The sequence below is a fragment of the Chaetodon trifascialis genome, chromosome 6 (genome assembly GCF_039877785.1).
Source record: "Chaetodon trifascialis isolate fChaTrf1 chromosome 6, fChaTrf1.hap1, whole genome shotgun sequence".
In the NCBI taxonomy this organism is placed as follows: Eukaryota; Metazoa; Chordata; class Actinopteri; order Chaetodontiformes; family Chaetodontidae; genus Chaetodon; species Chaetodon trifascialis.
Genome location: NC_092061.1, coordinates 13,788,217 through 13,803,657, shown reverse-complemented (window position 1 = coordinate 13,803,657; position 15,441 = coordinate 13,788,217). Strand labels below are relative to the sequence as shown.

Below are 15,441 nucleotides of genomic sequence, written 5' to 3'. Positions count from 1 at the left end.
GTGAAAGGTCAACCATGATAAAACAAAAACGAGGAGCAGAGGAAACCTTCTCTCATCCCCTCTGGCAGTTTTCATGTGTGTACATGTGAATGTGTTTGTGTAAGATTAACACTACTGTGTCCGTGTGCGTGCATATCGGCTCCACAGTGGATGTTGTTCAGTGTCTGCATCTGCTGTAGTTTGGTGATGGCTGCTGTTGTTCTCTACAGCAGGGGAAGGAGACCCAGCTCCTGCATGTTTTTGAGGAGGACCTGATCCTCGGCAGTGAGAGAACCGACGGCACACAGGAAACTCCTGATTCTCCTCAAACTGGTATGGTGAAAGTAACTTTTTGTAGCTCAGTATTTCAAAATGTGAATATTTTTTGAAGCCTTAACACATTTTCAAACACAAACACAGCGACACTTTTCATCAGTATTCTCTGCCTGTGTTTCCCTGCAGCGTCTAGCGAGCCAGCCTTCTCGGCACGTTTTTTCCTTGTGGTGGTCGAATTGACCCCAACAGGTCGCTCGCTCCTCCACATGTGGCATCTCCACCTTGCTGCTCGACCCATCACCATGGGTGAGTACTTTGAACAAGGGACTTAAAGTTTACAGAATGTAGAATAAAAAAATGGATTCTCTGCCATAATTGCTTCTGGTCAAGTAATTTTACCAACCATCTTGTTTAATACATAACCAAATAAATGAATAACTTCAATAACTTGAATAAATATAAGCCATGTAGGAGGGTTTTGACTAAAATTTGCCTTAGCTTTTGCTAAACACTTCCCTGAACCTTTTCGTGTCCCCACAGAAGAGACCACGGTGGAGAAGGATGCCAACACGGCTTCGCCTATGAACAGCTCTCAGTTTAACTTCGACTCGTTCAGTTCTCCAGTAACTCTGAAGAGTAAACCCTGCACTTCCAATCTGCAGAGTGCCTGTCGCCTCAGCCTCACAACACACAGGATATACAGCCAAGAGATGGCTCTGCCAGATGGGGTGGAAGCGATCAGTGTTACACCGTCGGCAGGTGAGGGGCAATGAGGGCACACATTAAAACAACATAAGTCCGTGAACTTTGTCTGGTGCTGAAATGCAAGAAAGCAGCATCACAGCCTGGAGTACAAATACACAATCCCTGAGCACGACACAAGGCCATTCCATGTACAAAAGATATTATTATATTAGTAATTTACTATACATATATATCTTTTATTTTTTGATCAGAGTCCTCAGTACAATGATGCCAGTGCAAAGAAATTCAGCTGCTATGGAGTTCTTTACAGACACCAGCATAACCTTATGTTGCCATGGGAACTGTTTCTAAAGAAACGGTCAACAAATCATTGAAAGCATTGATTTAAAAAACATTTTCAGGAAAGTATTGACGTTTCTTCAATGACTAAGAAAAAGCTATTTCTGTAATTGTTGGAATGAAAAATGGAACCTGACAAAGAGGGATATTTTTCCACAATTTTAATCGTTAGCGTGATGAAACAAGTGTGGAAAACATTTTTAAAAAATTTTCAAAATGGATAATAATTTCTTAAACAGTGTAATTTAAGACTTTTTTTTAACCATCCAACCACTGTTATTTCACTTCAGTCCTATATGTCTTTGGCCTTTTTATAAACTGTGCTTATGTTGTCATCTGCTCTTATATCAAACAAAACCTGACAAAAATCTCAAATCAATTTAAAGAAAGGCACAGAAATGGATGAAAAAGGATGAAAAATGTACCACTGAAGATTAAGAGATTGAGAAACATCATTGCCTAACAGTGTCTTGTCAATTCTGTTCCTAGGTCACCTGAGCGCCTCATGTTCTCTGCCGGCTGGTCGCGTGCCTTACCTCCTTGCTACTTCCTGCTCTGATGGAAAGGTACGCTTCTGGAGGTGTAACGTCATTGCGACAAAGCCTTCCAGTATGGACAACTTGGTGTACCAATGGGAGGAGTGGCCTCTTCTGGTGGAGGAAACGCTTCCCAGCAGCAGCGTAGTGAGTGTGCAAGGTCGCCCCATAGAGGTCAGTTGCTGTCACGCTGGACGGATTGCAGTTGCTTACAGGCAGATACCAAACACTCCTCTGAACTCAACACCTCACCTGAACCCTCACGGACTGTTGACTTCTCCTCCCACCCTGACTTCCTCCCCTTACATGCACTACAACAGCAACAATACCCACCTGACCCCAACTCTGACTGTACAGCGTAGCCCAAATCTCCCTCCAAGCCCCAACCCAGCAAACACCAGAGAACCATTGGTCCACATTGGCATCTTCCAGTGTGAATCCACCGGCGGTTCGCAGTGGATTTTAGAGCAGACCATAGTTCTGGACAGCACAGATCCCACAGCTAACTATGGGATTTGCAACAGCACAACTGGAAGTACCAATATTTCAAGCAACATGGACCTCTCTATTCCCAATGAGAACTGTCATGGTTCTACTGGTAAGAGCCTGGTTCATTTGGACTGGGTCTCCCAAGAGAATGGGTCACATGTTCTGACTGTTGGTATTGGGACAAAGATTTATATGTATGGCCGTCTGTCCGGGAAGCCTCCGGAACTCTGTCTGTCATCTGATGCCAGCAGAGACCAGAGCTCGTCTCGACTGGTTCTGCTTCGATCAGTCGATCTGGTCTCCTCTGTTGAAGGCTCATTACCCATTCCAGTCTCCCTCTCCTGGGTACGAGACGGCATCTTGGTGGTAGGCATGGACTGTGAAATGCACGTTTACTCCCAGTGGCAGCCCCCAGCACCACCCAAACCCAATGCCACAATTGCCCAAGACACGGACATCAGCAGCAGCGTCTCCTCCATAATCTCAGCCGTCAGACAGAGCCAGGAGGAGGGTCTCAGCCTTGGGGCCCCCATGTCTTCACTGGCCCCTCCCAAAAGGGCCCTGACACGGTCAATGATGAGCCTGGCTCAGAAACTCAGTGGAAAGAGAACAGCTTACGACCTGCCTGTCGAGATGGAAGATTCTGGGCTTTTTGAAGCTGCTCACCAACTCTTTCCCACTCTGCCCCAGTACCATCCTGTACAGTTACTGGAGCTCATGGATCTGGGGAAGGTAAGTTAGAGAAATTACTCAAATACTGTCTATACTTGTCATTTTTTAAAGCATTGATATATGTTTGGATTCTAAACGTATAAAATAATTTGTCTACCTTAAGGTTCACCGTGCCAAAGCCATCCTCTCCCATCTGGTGAAATGCATAGCTGGAGAAATTGTGGCACTTAAAGACAGTGCAAGCAATCCTCAGAAACGCGTGCGCTCTCGAACCATCAGCGCAGGAGGCAGCACAGCACGGGACCGGAAGATATTCAGCAAAGCAGAGAACTCCACGCCCGACTACACAGAGATAAGCTCCATTCCTCCGTTGCCTCTGTACGCACTCCTGGCAGCTGATGAGGACACGTTACCAAAACCTGGTGGGTGTATGAAATGAGGCTTTAGAATGAGGTATTCATTGATGAATAAAATAATAGTGCACTTTATTTCAGCAGTACTTAACATAGGCCAAGTGAGGCAAAGTACTGAGAATATTACCATAGTCAGAAACTATGAGAAGTGTTTACTTACAGTAAATTTTAATCTGTAATATTCCATTTCATAAAACTACAAAGGCATCACCTATTTTTTAATGTTGCATTTGATCTATTTCTCTGCAGGAAATTACAGCCCTGAATATAAAGCTAGAGCCGGACCACTCATTGCTTTAAAAAGCAATTAAGTGTTAAAAGCAATTGAAAATGTCTTCCATCTGGGGAGGTAGAGATGCTTTGAGATGCTGGACTATGCTAAGTTTAAAATACTGCACTTGTGGATAACAACTTAAAATAAGGTGGATTGTAGATGCGTTTTCTTTGTTGTTGAATTGAAAAGTGCAAAAACTGAGGACTGTCAGAGTATGTTGAACATCAAAAAGGTTTTCCAGTTATGCGTTTAAGGCAGGTGCATAAACAAAAACAGAAGCAGTATTTATACTGGAAAAGCAACAGCCATTTTTATCCACCCTGCCTCATGGTTTAAGAGACTGAGAAAAATATTTTACTCTTAAGTCTTCTAGTTTTTCCTCATTGTGTCCCTGGAGGCACAAAGTGAGAAGAAGAAAAGCAGAAACACGTATACTGTAAAAACATTTCTCACTCTTTGGTATTTTTATTCAATCTTTAATCCCCATCAGGAGGGGATTTTTCTGCTCGTCTCTTAGGAAATACGTGTCTTGTGTAATTTAGCTCTGTCTTGGGCCTCCCTACAGATAAGGTTGGCAGTGTGAGCGGAGATAGTGGGCATGGTTCCAGTCATACTGACGCGTATGATGAGCTCTTTCAAACACCCAGCATAGCGGACCTGGACCCTCTGGACAGCGATCAAGAGGAAATGGGGAACAAGGTCGGTTTCTATTGGATTGGTAGAAGAGAGTTTATAAAAATGAGACTGAATAGCAACATTTTGGGCTCTTTTGGTGTTCCAGTGTGCAGCTTAAACATACATAATTGTGCACGTCAAGGTTCATTTTAGATGCCTTAAAAGATAGACAAGTTAAAGCCCATGATGACCCTAGCCACTGAAGTTAATATATACATACAGTATTATGTTGTATTTTGTGATGAGTTTGAATCCAGCCATGACACATTCTCCCTTTTTTCACATTATTTCTCACCTCTCCCTATTATGTGTTGTCTTATAAATTAGAAATACCAATTAATTTTATGTTTCTGCTCTCTGTCTCTTTCCCGGTCTGTAGGTCATTGACCTCTCCCAGTACAGTCCAACATACTTTGGTCCAGAACATGCCCAAGTTCTGTCCAGTCACCTCCTTCATTCCAGTTTACCAGGCTTAACCCGTATGGAGCAGATGTCTCTCATGGCACTGGCTGACACCATTGCTACCACAAGCACAGACCTCAAGGACAGCCAGGGCAAGAGCAAAGGTACTGCAGGGAAGTAATAACATAAAATAAGTGCTCTGTTCCACAACATCATGTAATTGTGTTTTGAAATAGCAGTAAGAGCTATCTGTCATTCATTTACCAGGTGGAGAGACACTGGATGAGTGTGGTCTGAAGTTCTTGCTGGCTGTCAGACTCCATACCTTCCTCTCTACCTCCCTGCCCCCAGCACACCGAGCACAGCTGCTACGGCAAGGTACAATGAGATAGTTGTTTTCATACTGTATTCATTGGATAATGCTAAAATTTCACACAATTTGTTTGCTGGAAGTGATCTCATGTTGCCCTGGTGTGTTGTTATGTGGAGTTAGCGCTGCAGTGAACTCGGTTTAAAAAGTGGCCTTTTAAATGCCACATTGCTTGTCAGCACCGGTCATATGGTAACTTAGGGGGCAGTTTGGCTCTGATTAATTCGGCATGCCGTTAAGACACCAGTCACTCCTGCGCTGTTGTTTTGAAAGGAGGAAGCAACAGGAGGGGAAAAAAATGACATATTTTCTTTCCAGTGCTGTGTGGAGTGTCTAATTTATGCTGATGTGAAGAGTGGTTCATGTGGATTTTGAAAATTCTACATTGGCATGTATTCAAAGAAACTGTAGAGTGTTAAGTTTCAGAGCAGAATTCAGTGCAATAGCTGATACTAACGAGCAGGCAAAGACTGTATTCAACACATTGTACAGGACAGCTATGAGTTCTTTGCCCCAAAGGCCTTCATATGTTTTCAATTTGTATGATCTTGAAGACTTTATGTAAGTTTCCATTTTGCTGCCTTAGGAGTTGTCTCCCTGCGCTCCTTTAGATGTAGCTCCAGTGCCCACCTTGGTATCAGAGCAGTAACTCTAAAAAGACACCTAAAGGTAGAAAGAGAGGGTTACTGATGGTTTCAGTTGTAAATTCTTGACAGTAAAAGTCTCAATGAGAGAAGTGAACAAGCCATAGTCTATTCATCATCCTTAACAATTGCAGTAAAGTTGCCCTTTAGCAAGGCACTTAAACCATGTCTGCTCCCATAGAATTGTAGCTATACAACACCATAACGCTCTGCTTTAAATATATGTTCACTTTGTTGTAAATAACATTATCAGTTTTAGCTATTAGAACACTTTATTTAGAGAAAATACACATATTCAACAATAACTATTTGCTTATTAGCATGCATGTTAGCAGCATATTGGCTCCTAATTAGTTATTATTAAGTGTTTATATTCTCTCCATGAAATAGAGAACATGTTCCATGTTTCTTCTCTCTGCAGGCCTGTCAACATGTCATTATGCCTGGGCCTTCCACTCTGAAGCTGAGGAGGAGCTGCTGAACATGCTGCCTGCCCTGCAGAAGGGGGAGCCCACCTGGCCCGAGCTGCGCTCCATGGGTGTGGGCTGGTGGCTACGCAGCACCAACAAGCTACGCAGGTGTATTGAGAAGGTGAGGCGTGTAATGACATGAGTCAATTATTATCAATTCTTATCATTTCTCATACATACTCAATAGGCAGCTTGTTACATCTTAAATAATAATCTCTAATTTATAATCAGATATAAGCCTACTGTATATATATATTTTTTAAAGTTTTCTTACACCCCTTAAAATCAAGAGGGCCTCGCACCTCCCCCCGTGAAACTTCAGGTTCTGTAAAGAACAGTTTTATAACTGAGTTTGAGCTACTCCCTGAGATGATCCGTAAAGATATAAATTGTTTGGTGGATAAAACTGTACAGGTAGAGGAGGTGTGAGCTGAATGTGTTTGTGTGTGTGTCTGTGTTTTTTCTTTGTTTTTGTCAGGTTGCCAGGGCTTCTTTACAGAGAAACAATGATCCTCTGGATGCTGCTGTATTTTACCTCGCAATGAAAAAGAAGGCAGTGGTCTGGGGATTGTACAGGTTGGCAAAACTGACATCATTTTGCACTTTTAATACAAGTGCACATACATTCATTACAGTATTTGCCCCTACCAGTAATTACTGAAGACCTAAAACACAGATATTGTTGTTTTGAATCCATACTGTCTCCAGGTCTCAGAAGAATGCCAAAATGACAGAGTTTTTCCGCAACAACTTCAGTGAGGACCGATGGAGGAAAGCAGCACTGAAAAATGCCTTTTCTCTGTTGGGAAAGCAGCGGTTCCAGCATTCTGCAGCCTTCTTCCTTCTGGCTGGTTCCCTTAAGGATGCTGTGGAGGCAAGTGGAAAATAGACATGACACACTGTTTGCAGGAAGCACTTGTTCTTTCAACTGCAAGTGCCACTTGGCAGCCTGCTCATCCTGTTAGAAACCTTTCTTTCAGTCGTCAAGAGCTGCTCATTTTCATTTATAGGATGTCTGTAGCATTATGATTTTTTTTCCAACAGATCATACGGCAGTGTTTGATGGTATAATAAAAAGCAGTTAAACCACATTCACATAAACCGACCTTACCACCATTATTTCTGTGGTGTGCAACATCCGTTTCATTATTAAAACAGCAGTGGTGTCTTTTAACACAATGCGCTGAAGAATTATTGATGTTGGCGGTTGACTCTTGGGTGTTGCTGTCTTTGCTCCTTTTTGTGAGAATTTTCAATAGCTTGTGGTCACATTCATAAACCAGCAGCACCGCACTCTTGTTGAGGCTTTGTAATTTGGGACACTCCCACTCCCATTTCATAAAAATACATTTGCGAAATTTTTGTGTGTCTCTTTATAAACTTGCATACCTTTGGTTAGGTGTCCTAAAGATTTAGAAATTAGCATTAGCATTAGTATTAGTATAGTGTCTTTCACGGTTAGCTGAACCACAGGAACAAACCTACAGCTCTCCATCTCGCTGCTCACATATCAAGACAGCAGCGTGTCAGCATCCATGCTTAACCTTTTATATCATCAAGGTTATTTCTGTTTAGAAAGTCCCTGGAGTCGCATTATTTCATCTGTGTGAGTAACTGGAGCTTCTCTGAGCATTTTATGGAAATGAGCATCACCCAGCAAAGGGCTATAATTGACTTTGCTTAGTATCTGTGGCTGGGAGGTTGTCTCATTGAAATGCAGCTCACACCTTACCGGTTGAGAGAAACTACAACTTCAACTATCCACAAAGTCTTTGCTGTGTGCACAGAATTTTAGAATATGTGCAATTATTTCATGATTTCTTTTTCCCCTTTCATATTTAACAGATAAACAGGAAAACTGTAACTTTTGCAGATCATCATGTCCTACTGGATTACTGTGTATCCAGAATATACATTATTTGTCTGCTTTCTTGTCTTATCTCATCCCTTTCAGTCCTGTCCCAGTAGCTCAGAAGCCATTTTTAATTGATAACAGACTGTGATGTCCTGCTTTCTTTCCCTCCTCCAGGTGTGTGTGGAGAAAATGCAGGACCTACAGCTTGCCCTGGTGATCTCCAGATTGTATGAGTCTGAGTTTGAGACGGCATCCACCTATAAAAAGATCCTCCAGAGACATGTTCTGGGACAAGACAAACAGGTGAATTTTAGTGTAATGCAGGCTCCACAGGCTCATGTTTTTCATGTGGAAAATGCTCTCTATCATCAAACTACCCAGTGATGTTTGACTCTGCAGCATTTTGGTAATTCATGCACTGCAGTAACCAGAATGAGCCATTTAAATTGTCTGTGTATTTCAAGATTCAAGCCCACCAGGACCCGTTCCTGCGGAGCATGGCGCACTGGGTCCTGGAGGACTACAGCAGGGCCTTGGACACTCTACTCGAGCAGCCTGCTAACAGTGCCAGCTCTGGATCCACTGTGAGCAAATCTGACTCTGGTAGGTCTGCAGTGCTCGAGATTTCTTTCTTTTCTTTTTTCTTTTTTTTTTTTTTGTTACCTCTATGCAAAGGTGAAACTAAGATGGTGGTATACCAGACTGATAACCTTCAGGATTGTTATTCCATAGTTCTCTATTTTACATTTTCAGTAGAAGTAAGCCCACCACCCTAATTTTGTTTTGAAATACATTGTATTTATGACTGGAAAAACTGCCATTTGACCATGTTAAGTTTAAGTTAGACTCTAAATTCCTACAGTAATAGTCACAAGCCTTTAAAATGTCTCAATATCCTGTTCACTTTGTGGACATTGCAAGTATGTTAAGTGCAGCATTGCAGGTGAAACTGGGGGAGTGTTGCAGATAGTAATTTGGCACTGAGGTTGAATTCTTAGTTTTCACAAAATGTCTCAGCTTTGGGACTATTTTTGGTCCTTTAAATATGTGAAATTGCACAAGTAATTGCAGTCAAGTGGACACAGAAGACCATTTAGTTGAAGAAAATATACAAAGCTTGCCTTGCAAACAGAAGAACTGAACTTAATATGAACCTCACTTTGACTTAAGAGCCAAACCAGTTATGGGTTTCCTAAATGATGTTCTTAGAGCAAATTTAATATGCTTAGAGAGAAGAGAACACTGGCTTACAGAAAGTTGCCTCCTCAGCTGTCTTGGCTGGGTTTTCAGTACGAATGGTCTGGTGCTTTGACATTGTTTATACCAGGATGAAAAGGGTGTACTTAATACATCACCTTTTTTCAGTGTTACATGCACACATAGCTGTATGCCTCAGTTTGTCTAGAAGTTCAGCAAAGATTCAGTCAGTCCAGCTGTAGCTCTGTTTCTGTGTCTGATCCAATTACACAGCTTGTCTTTGCATGTACTGACATTAAAGCAGTACAGGAGGCTGTGTTTTACCGCTGAGACAGATAAAAGCCAATTTTCTGTCTTTGCATCTGACAGGTTCCTCTCCTGTGTCTTCATGTAACCCTGAGGTTTTCAACTTTTATACCTACCTTCGTACCCACCCACTCCTCCTTCGCCGCCATTTTGGCTCTTCAGACAAGGCTAAAGTTGGCCTGACCGCTGAGGGTCGCAGAGCTGACTCCATTAGCCTGGAGGAGAGGAGACTGTTTTTCACAGCTGCGTACTCACACCTACAAGCCGGCTGCCCCATGCTAGCACTCGAAGTCCTCTCCAAGATGCCCAAAGTCCGCAAGCATTCCAAACTCATCAACCAGGAGGATACAGGCAACACCAATGAACTCAGTGTTGGGAGCAAGAATGGGCAAACATCAGACCCGGACTGGTCTCAGCCAGCTCTGAATGGCTACGAGTCAGACGGAAACAGCTTATCCAACAGCCAGTCAGATTCAGTGTTAAGTTTTGACTGGAGCCAGCCTTCACTGACTCTGCCAGATGAGTCCCTGGAGCTGAAGTGGGACAGTGACAAAGATGATGATGAAGAAGCTGATGAGGATGAAGAAGAAACCAAGAATGCTCAGAGCGGCAGAACTGCAGACAGCAGCAGCGTGTTCCAGGATACGCAGGACGCCATGTCGCCGCTAATGGAGATGGTGACGGGAGAGCACAGCGAGGAGAGCGATGAATTCCTGCCACCGTCTAACGACATCTTGGCGGCCCAGCTGAAGTTTACCGCCTGCTTGAAGATTATGACCAATGAGCTCCGGACGCTGTCCACAGGATATGAACTGGATGGAGGGAAACTTCGTTACCAGCTCTACCAGTGGTTAGAGAGAGAGGTGATAGCACGCACACACTTTTAAAGACTTAAAGATCAAATCCATAATATTTTTTTTTACTTTAAATTAAGTTATAATATCCATCCATGTGGTGAAGCAGTATTCTTGCTGCACCCTTGGGTTCACTCAATGAAACTTTTATAACTTGCATAACTCCTACACGTCTCTCCTGTCTTCACGCTCACTGTTTTATCTCTCAATGTGTCAGTGCATATAAACATCATATCGACAATAACTCCAGTGGTTTTCTCTCATGAAATTGTTTGTCCTTTCCTGTGAAAACCCTTTAACGATTTCGTGAAATGTTTTGCTTTCACCCCCATGCGTGCAAGATAAATTCCTTCTTGACAAGTTGTTTTTAAAATAAAATTCTGCTTTCCTCAGGTGGTGGCTCTCCAGCGTTGCTGCAGCTACAAGCCCTGCTTGCCAGAGCTGTCTGCCCAGGGTGACGCCCCTGTTTCTGGGTTGGTGGAGGAGGAACAGGTGGGTGGAGATAGTTGGCTGCTTTTAGATTTGTCAGATGATCATGAGCAAAAATCGATGCAACACTTACTGCAATAAAAAAAATTTATAAAGAATTTAAAAAGACAACGACAGTGTGTCTTGAGTTGGTTTGAAAAATTGTGTTTTATCGAAATGATTTTTACACCATTTTCCCTTGAATATATGAATGTCTGAACTTTTGTTTTAGAGTTTAGAAAATCTTTCAAACATTGTTGCTCTAAATTTTGTTCGAATGTTTCAGTTTCAGCTGCAAACCTAATTAGACATTTCTACACTTGCACAGTACACTTACCTGTATGTACAAATTAAAATTGCATTTCAAAGACCCACTTTGTTTATTGTTGACAGAACAGATTAATGTCCATTGTTGTAAAACGTAGTTGTTTTTAGCACTCCGGAGATTTGAACCAGCTTTATAAGCGGGCATATTTACAGGGATGTTGATTGATTTTTCTCTAAAACTAACAACGTAAAAATGATTTTCTAGCCTGGGAGTCCTCGCGGTGATAACCAGAGGAGCAGGAGACACTGGTTGCAGAGTAACCAGCCCTTACTGAGGATGTTTCTGAGCTACTGCAGCTTGCATGGCTCCCACGGTGGAGGACTGGCGTCTGTACGCATGGAGCTCATATTATTGCTTCAAGAGTCTCACCAGGTAATTAAAACATGCACAGACACTCACTAAAGGCCACTCATAGACAGAGCGTGACCATTTTCAGTGCGGCTCAGTAGCTGCTTCCACAAAATAACTTTACGAACTGATTTTTCACTTGCTGGTGAAAGTGATAAAACAAATTAGTTAATTATCAATAAGCCACTTGAATTTTGGTAGGATGTTAAGATTTATTTGCTGCTTTTTGTGACATTTGAAACGTTTCTTCATTTACCACTTACAGCTTCAAACACATTTTGCTTGACTTATGTTTTTCTTATAAAAAGTAATATTTGGGATTTTTCTGGTCACTTGTCGCAGTAAGCCAGCATGTTTCTGGTAACTTTTGAGGACAGTGAATAATGAATAATTGATCATGAAAATTGGCGCAGCCCTAGTTAATGGTCTTAAAATGATATACCCCTGATTTGTTTTATAAGAGCAACTAGAAAAGTGTGAACATAAAATATTGTTTGCAACACAAAAGAAGATAAGAAACATGTATGCAGCATGTAAAAACATTAACAGCAGCAAGCAGAGCAGCAGTTTTTTTTAAGTGATCACATATTCTGTTTGAAGGGAGGGATACTGAACAGATGAGGGGGCAAAGTACAAATAAAAGACGAACACGACGCCCTCTGCAAGCTTGTCTTAATGCAACCCGTTTCCCAAGACACACATACACCCACACCCACACACTCAGACCTACTTATTGTGCACTGGCGATTGTCTGTACACCTCCAGCAATAGGCTGACAGTTTGCTGATTCTCTGAGCTCCTGAGGGAGGTCCTGCCTTAGGCTGGCTATTAGAAGACTGAGTCAAATTTTAGGAGGTAAACAACTCAATGAGCCACCGTGGGAACAATGCTCTTAAATGTTAGCACAGACAATGGGCACTGGGGGTCCTCTATACTCTCCTACTTTGATATTGAAATAAAAACAGTTTCATTTGTCCCAGCTGTGGTCCCATGGTTGTCAAATTTCTCCTTTGTTGTCGAGGAAATTTTTTTGTATTCTCTTGTCTTAACTTCAGCCACTGTACAGAGCTTCTGTTAGGGAGGTTAGTGACGACGGAATGTGATTCATCAAGCATGACCAACATAAGCCAGTGGTATTCTTACACAGAAAGTTGTGTTCAGGGATCTAGCAAACACATACACAAATCTAGGCACCCCTTCATTGCCTATTCTTCTTTTTAGCTCTTTAAACGTCACTCATACATACTCTGGTAAACATGTCAGGCACTCTGTAAGTGCTGGGATTGTGTATGATTTATTATGGCTCAGGAAAAGGCTGTTGCTTCACAGTTCAAAGCAGCACCCCACTTTTCCCAGCACCCTTTGTGAGCTGTCTCTTTCACCTACTAAAAAAAGAAATGACAAAGTCAAATATATATCTGCTCTTATTTTTCAAGTCACTGTGGTGTGTGTGCAGTGTGTAGTTGTGTATGTGTGAGAGTTTTATGTGAACACTAAACACTTGTTTTTAATTATAGTGCTCCTTGTTGCCTCACCAGTATGTGCTGTTTTTTAGTCTACCTGCAGACATGCTGTAATGAATGAACCCACATTTTAATGTGTTTCTCTGATTTCTTCCCTCAGGATGACTCCATCCAATCAGCTGTGACGCCATGTTGTCAGCAAACCTCTATCCCTCTTCTCATGGCTTGCACGGCCAATGTAAAGACAGTGGTGGCCAATCCCATCATCTACCTGACCAACCTGACTCATGACATCTTGCAGACCATCAATGCACTCGACTCTCCTCCACATCCCGATGTTGTTAACAATGAGGTGAGGCAGTTTCTGCTCTCATTTACCCACCTCTGCTTCTTGTATTGTTGATTGCATGAATGGATATTTCCTATTGAAAGACCATAAATCTGATTTTATTGAAGAAGGACAATGATCCTGGGAAATTTGCACAATGACCCACACAGTAAAATATAATTGAGACAAAAGAAACTTTGAGGAAGTTTTTTAGAGCATGGATATTAATGTCCATCCAGATGGATATAACGGATGATATTGCATGGATGTAAGGATGTTATTGCACATCTGTCCATATCAGCATGTGTGCCAATAACTAAGAAGAACTTGCAGTACAGAAAGATGTGTTTGAGGTAGCTCAAAATTGAGAACTAATTTTGAAGTTTGTGTTGTGTGTCAATGTTTAAGGATTGCTTAGATGCGTTAAGTTTCACTTTTAAGTGTTCTTAATGTCGGCTGTATTCATGTACCTCAAACACTAATTAATGCTTTGCTGTTGTTGTTTTTTTTACCTTGCACCTTATGTCAGATCTATGTGATGCACACCTTGGCTGCCTCCCTGTCAGCTTGTATTTATCAGTGTCTGTGTGACGGACATACCCACAGGTAAGCATCTCACCTGCCTCACCCGTTGCCGTTACTTTTATGATATTAACACTCTAGGCTACCATGTTGCAGGGACGGTTCCACAACGTAATCATAAGTTTCATATTGAATTTTTAATACAGTACAAACCTTGAGCTATTTTCAAGCCATCCATTTCTTAACAATGATTTCAGGATCTGGGGAAATAAGTCTTTGCAGATCCCAGCCCAGCATTTTGAAACAGTGCTTTCACGCAGCCTGACTCAAAAAGGTTCGAGCTCATAGTGGGTATATAGAGTGCGGCGTCTCTCTGAGCATGCTTCCTGCATTCTTTATATGACTCCAAGCGATGCTTAACTTTGATACAATTTCTTCATTTTTCACCATATTCACCTTGACACGTCTCCATTAACAGCATGAAGCCTCTGGATTATTTATCTATCAAGAGATATCTCACTTTGTTTTCCTAGTCTTAGCATTAGCGTTTAAAAGACAAAATGATGGCAGAAATTATGCTAATTTATGTCTTCTGGTTTCCTTGTGTATGTGTGTGCGTGCGTGCATGCATGCGTGCGTGTTGTCTGTTAGACAGTTCTTAGACTTATTGGAGCAGAATGATAAGAGATAAAGGGGAAGGGACATCACTACTGGTAGCCAAGCATACTTTATGATGAGAGGGTAATGCACACATACATCTCAAGTCAAACACTACAAATGTAATACCAGTGGAAAAAGGCTTTTCAGGCTTTGTTTCTAAGATTAGATAAGACTAAGTTTTACTTGTTAGAACAGCAGAGTAAAAAGTAGAGGTAGACAAACAGTGCAATTAGAACAAATAGACAATTGATAAAAAAAGACCCAAAATAAAATCAACTATAGAAGTCTATGTACATTATATACAAAGAGTAAAAAAGTAAGAATAGAAATAAGTGTATGTATGTAAAAGCATGTGATGACATAAATAATGGAGTTGCGCAAAAAGTAGGTTTGTGATGTTGTGATTTGAGACGACATCAACACAGTGCTTCATTAAATGATGCTGGAGTTGAACAGTCTGACAGTCGTTGGAATGAAGGACCTGCGTTAGCGTTCCTTCTTCCACAGCTGATGCAGGATTATTATAAAGAATCATCTTAGCACATATTTTAGACTGGCTTTACAAAGAGCTACAGTGGTGATTCAAGTCATGGGAAAGGAGAAAATATGTTGGAAGTGCTCACCAAAAATATGACAGTCACTTGTCTGTTTTGATCACGTTGAGAATGATTTATGAAAGCGGCTAGGCTGCTGTTTGTCATTCCTATTGTACATACTTTATTAGATTTTTGGTTTTGACAGATGGGAGGAACATTGTTTATTTTAGACGAGTATGTACCATAACTCCCAATCACTTTGACAACAAGGATTTAAACTTTATGTGTGGGTGTGCTCGTGAGTGTCTGTGTGTGTGATTGTATTTTATTTA

At 41.7% G+C, this 15,441-nt stretch overlaps 1 protein-coding gene across 3 annotated transcripts in view; it reads left to right on the top strand.

Moving 5' to 3' along the window:
• LOC139332594 (dmX-like protein 1) overlaps positions 1 to 15,441 on the top strand; it is a 52,679-nt gene that overhangs the window by 16,156 nt on the left and 21,082 nt on the right. For all 3 annotated transcript variants that reach the window (XM_070964636.1, XM_070964637.1, XM_070964635.1), the window contains exons 16-33: positions 210 to 312; positions 442 to 561; positions 796 to 1,014; positions 1,789 to 3,056; positions 3,160 to 3,418; positions 4,249 to 4,382; positions 4,738 to 4,924; positions 5,028 to 5,138; positions 6,196 to 6,365; positions 6,723 to 6,820; positions 6,953 to 7,118; positions 8,274 to 8,402; positions 8,564 to 8,702; positions 9,666 to 10,465; positions 10,850 to 10,948; positions 11,457 to 11,624; positions 13,224 to 13,415; positions 13,921 to 13,997. In XM_070964636.1, the coding sequence (XP_070820737.1) occupies positions 210 to 312; positions 442 to 561; positions 796 to 1,014; positions 1,789 to 3,056; positions 3,160 to 3,418; positions 4,249 to 4,382; positions 4,738 to 4,924; positions 5,028 to 5,138; positions 6,196 to 6,365; positions 6,723 to 6,820; positions 6,953 to 7,118; positions 8,274 to 8,402; positions 8,564 to 8,702; positions 9,666 to 10,465; positions 10,850 to 10,948; positions 11,457 to 11,624; positions 13,224 to 13,415; positions 13,921 to 13,997 (4,439 nt within the window). The remainder of the gene's footprint in view (positions 1 to 209; positions 313 to 441; positions 562 to 795; positions 1,015 to 1,788; positions 3,057 to 3,159; positions 3,419 to 4,248; positions 4,383 to 4,737; positions 4,925 to 5,027; positions 5,139 to 6,195; positions 6,366 to 6,722; positions 6,821 to 6,952; positions 7,119 to 8,273; positions 8,403 to 8,563; positions 8,703 to 9,665; positions 10,466 to 10,849; positions 10,949 to 11,456; positions 11,625 to 13,223; positions 13,416 to 13,920; positions 13,998 to 15,441) is intronic.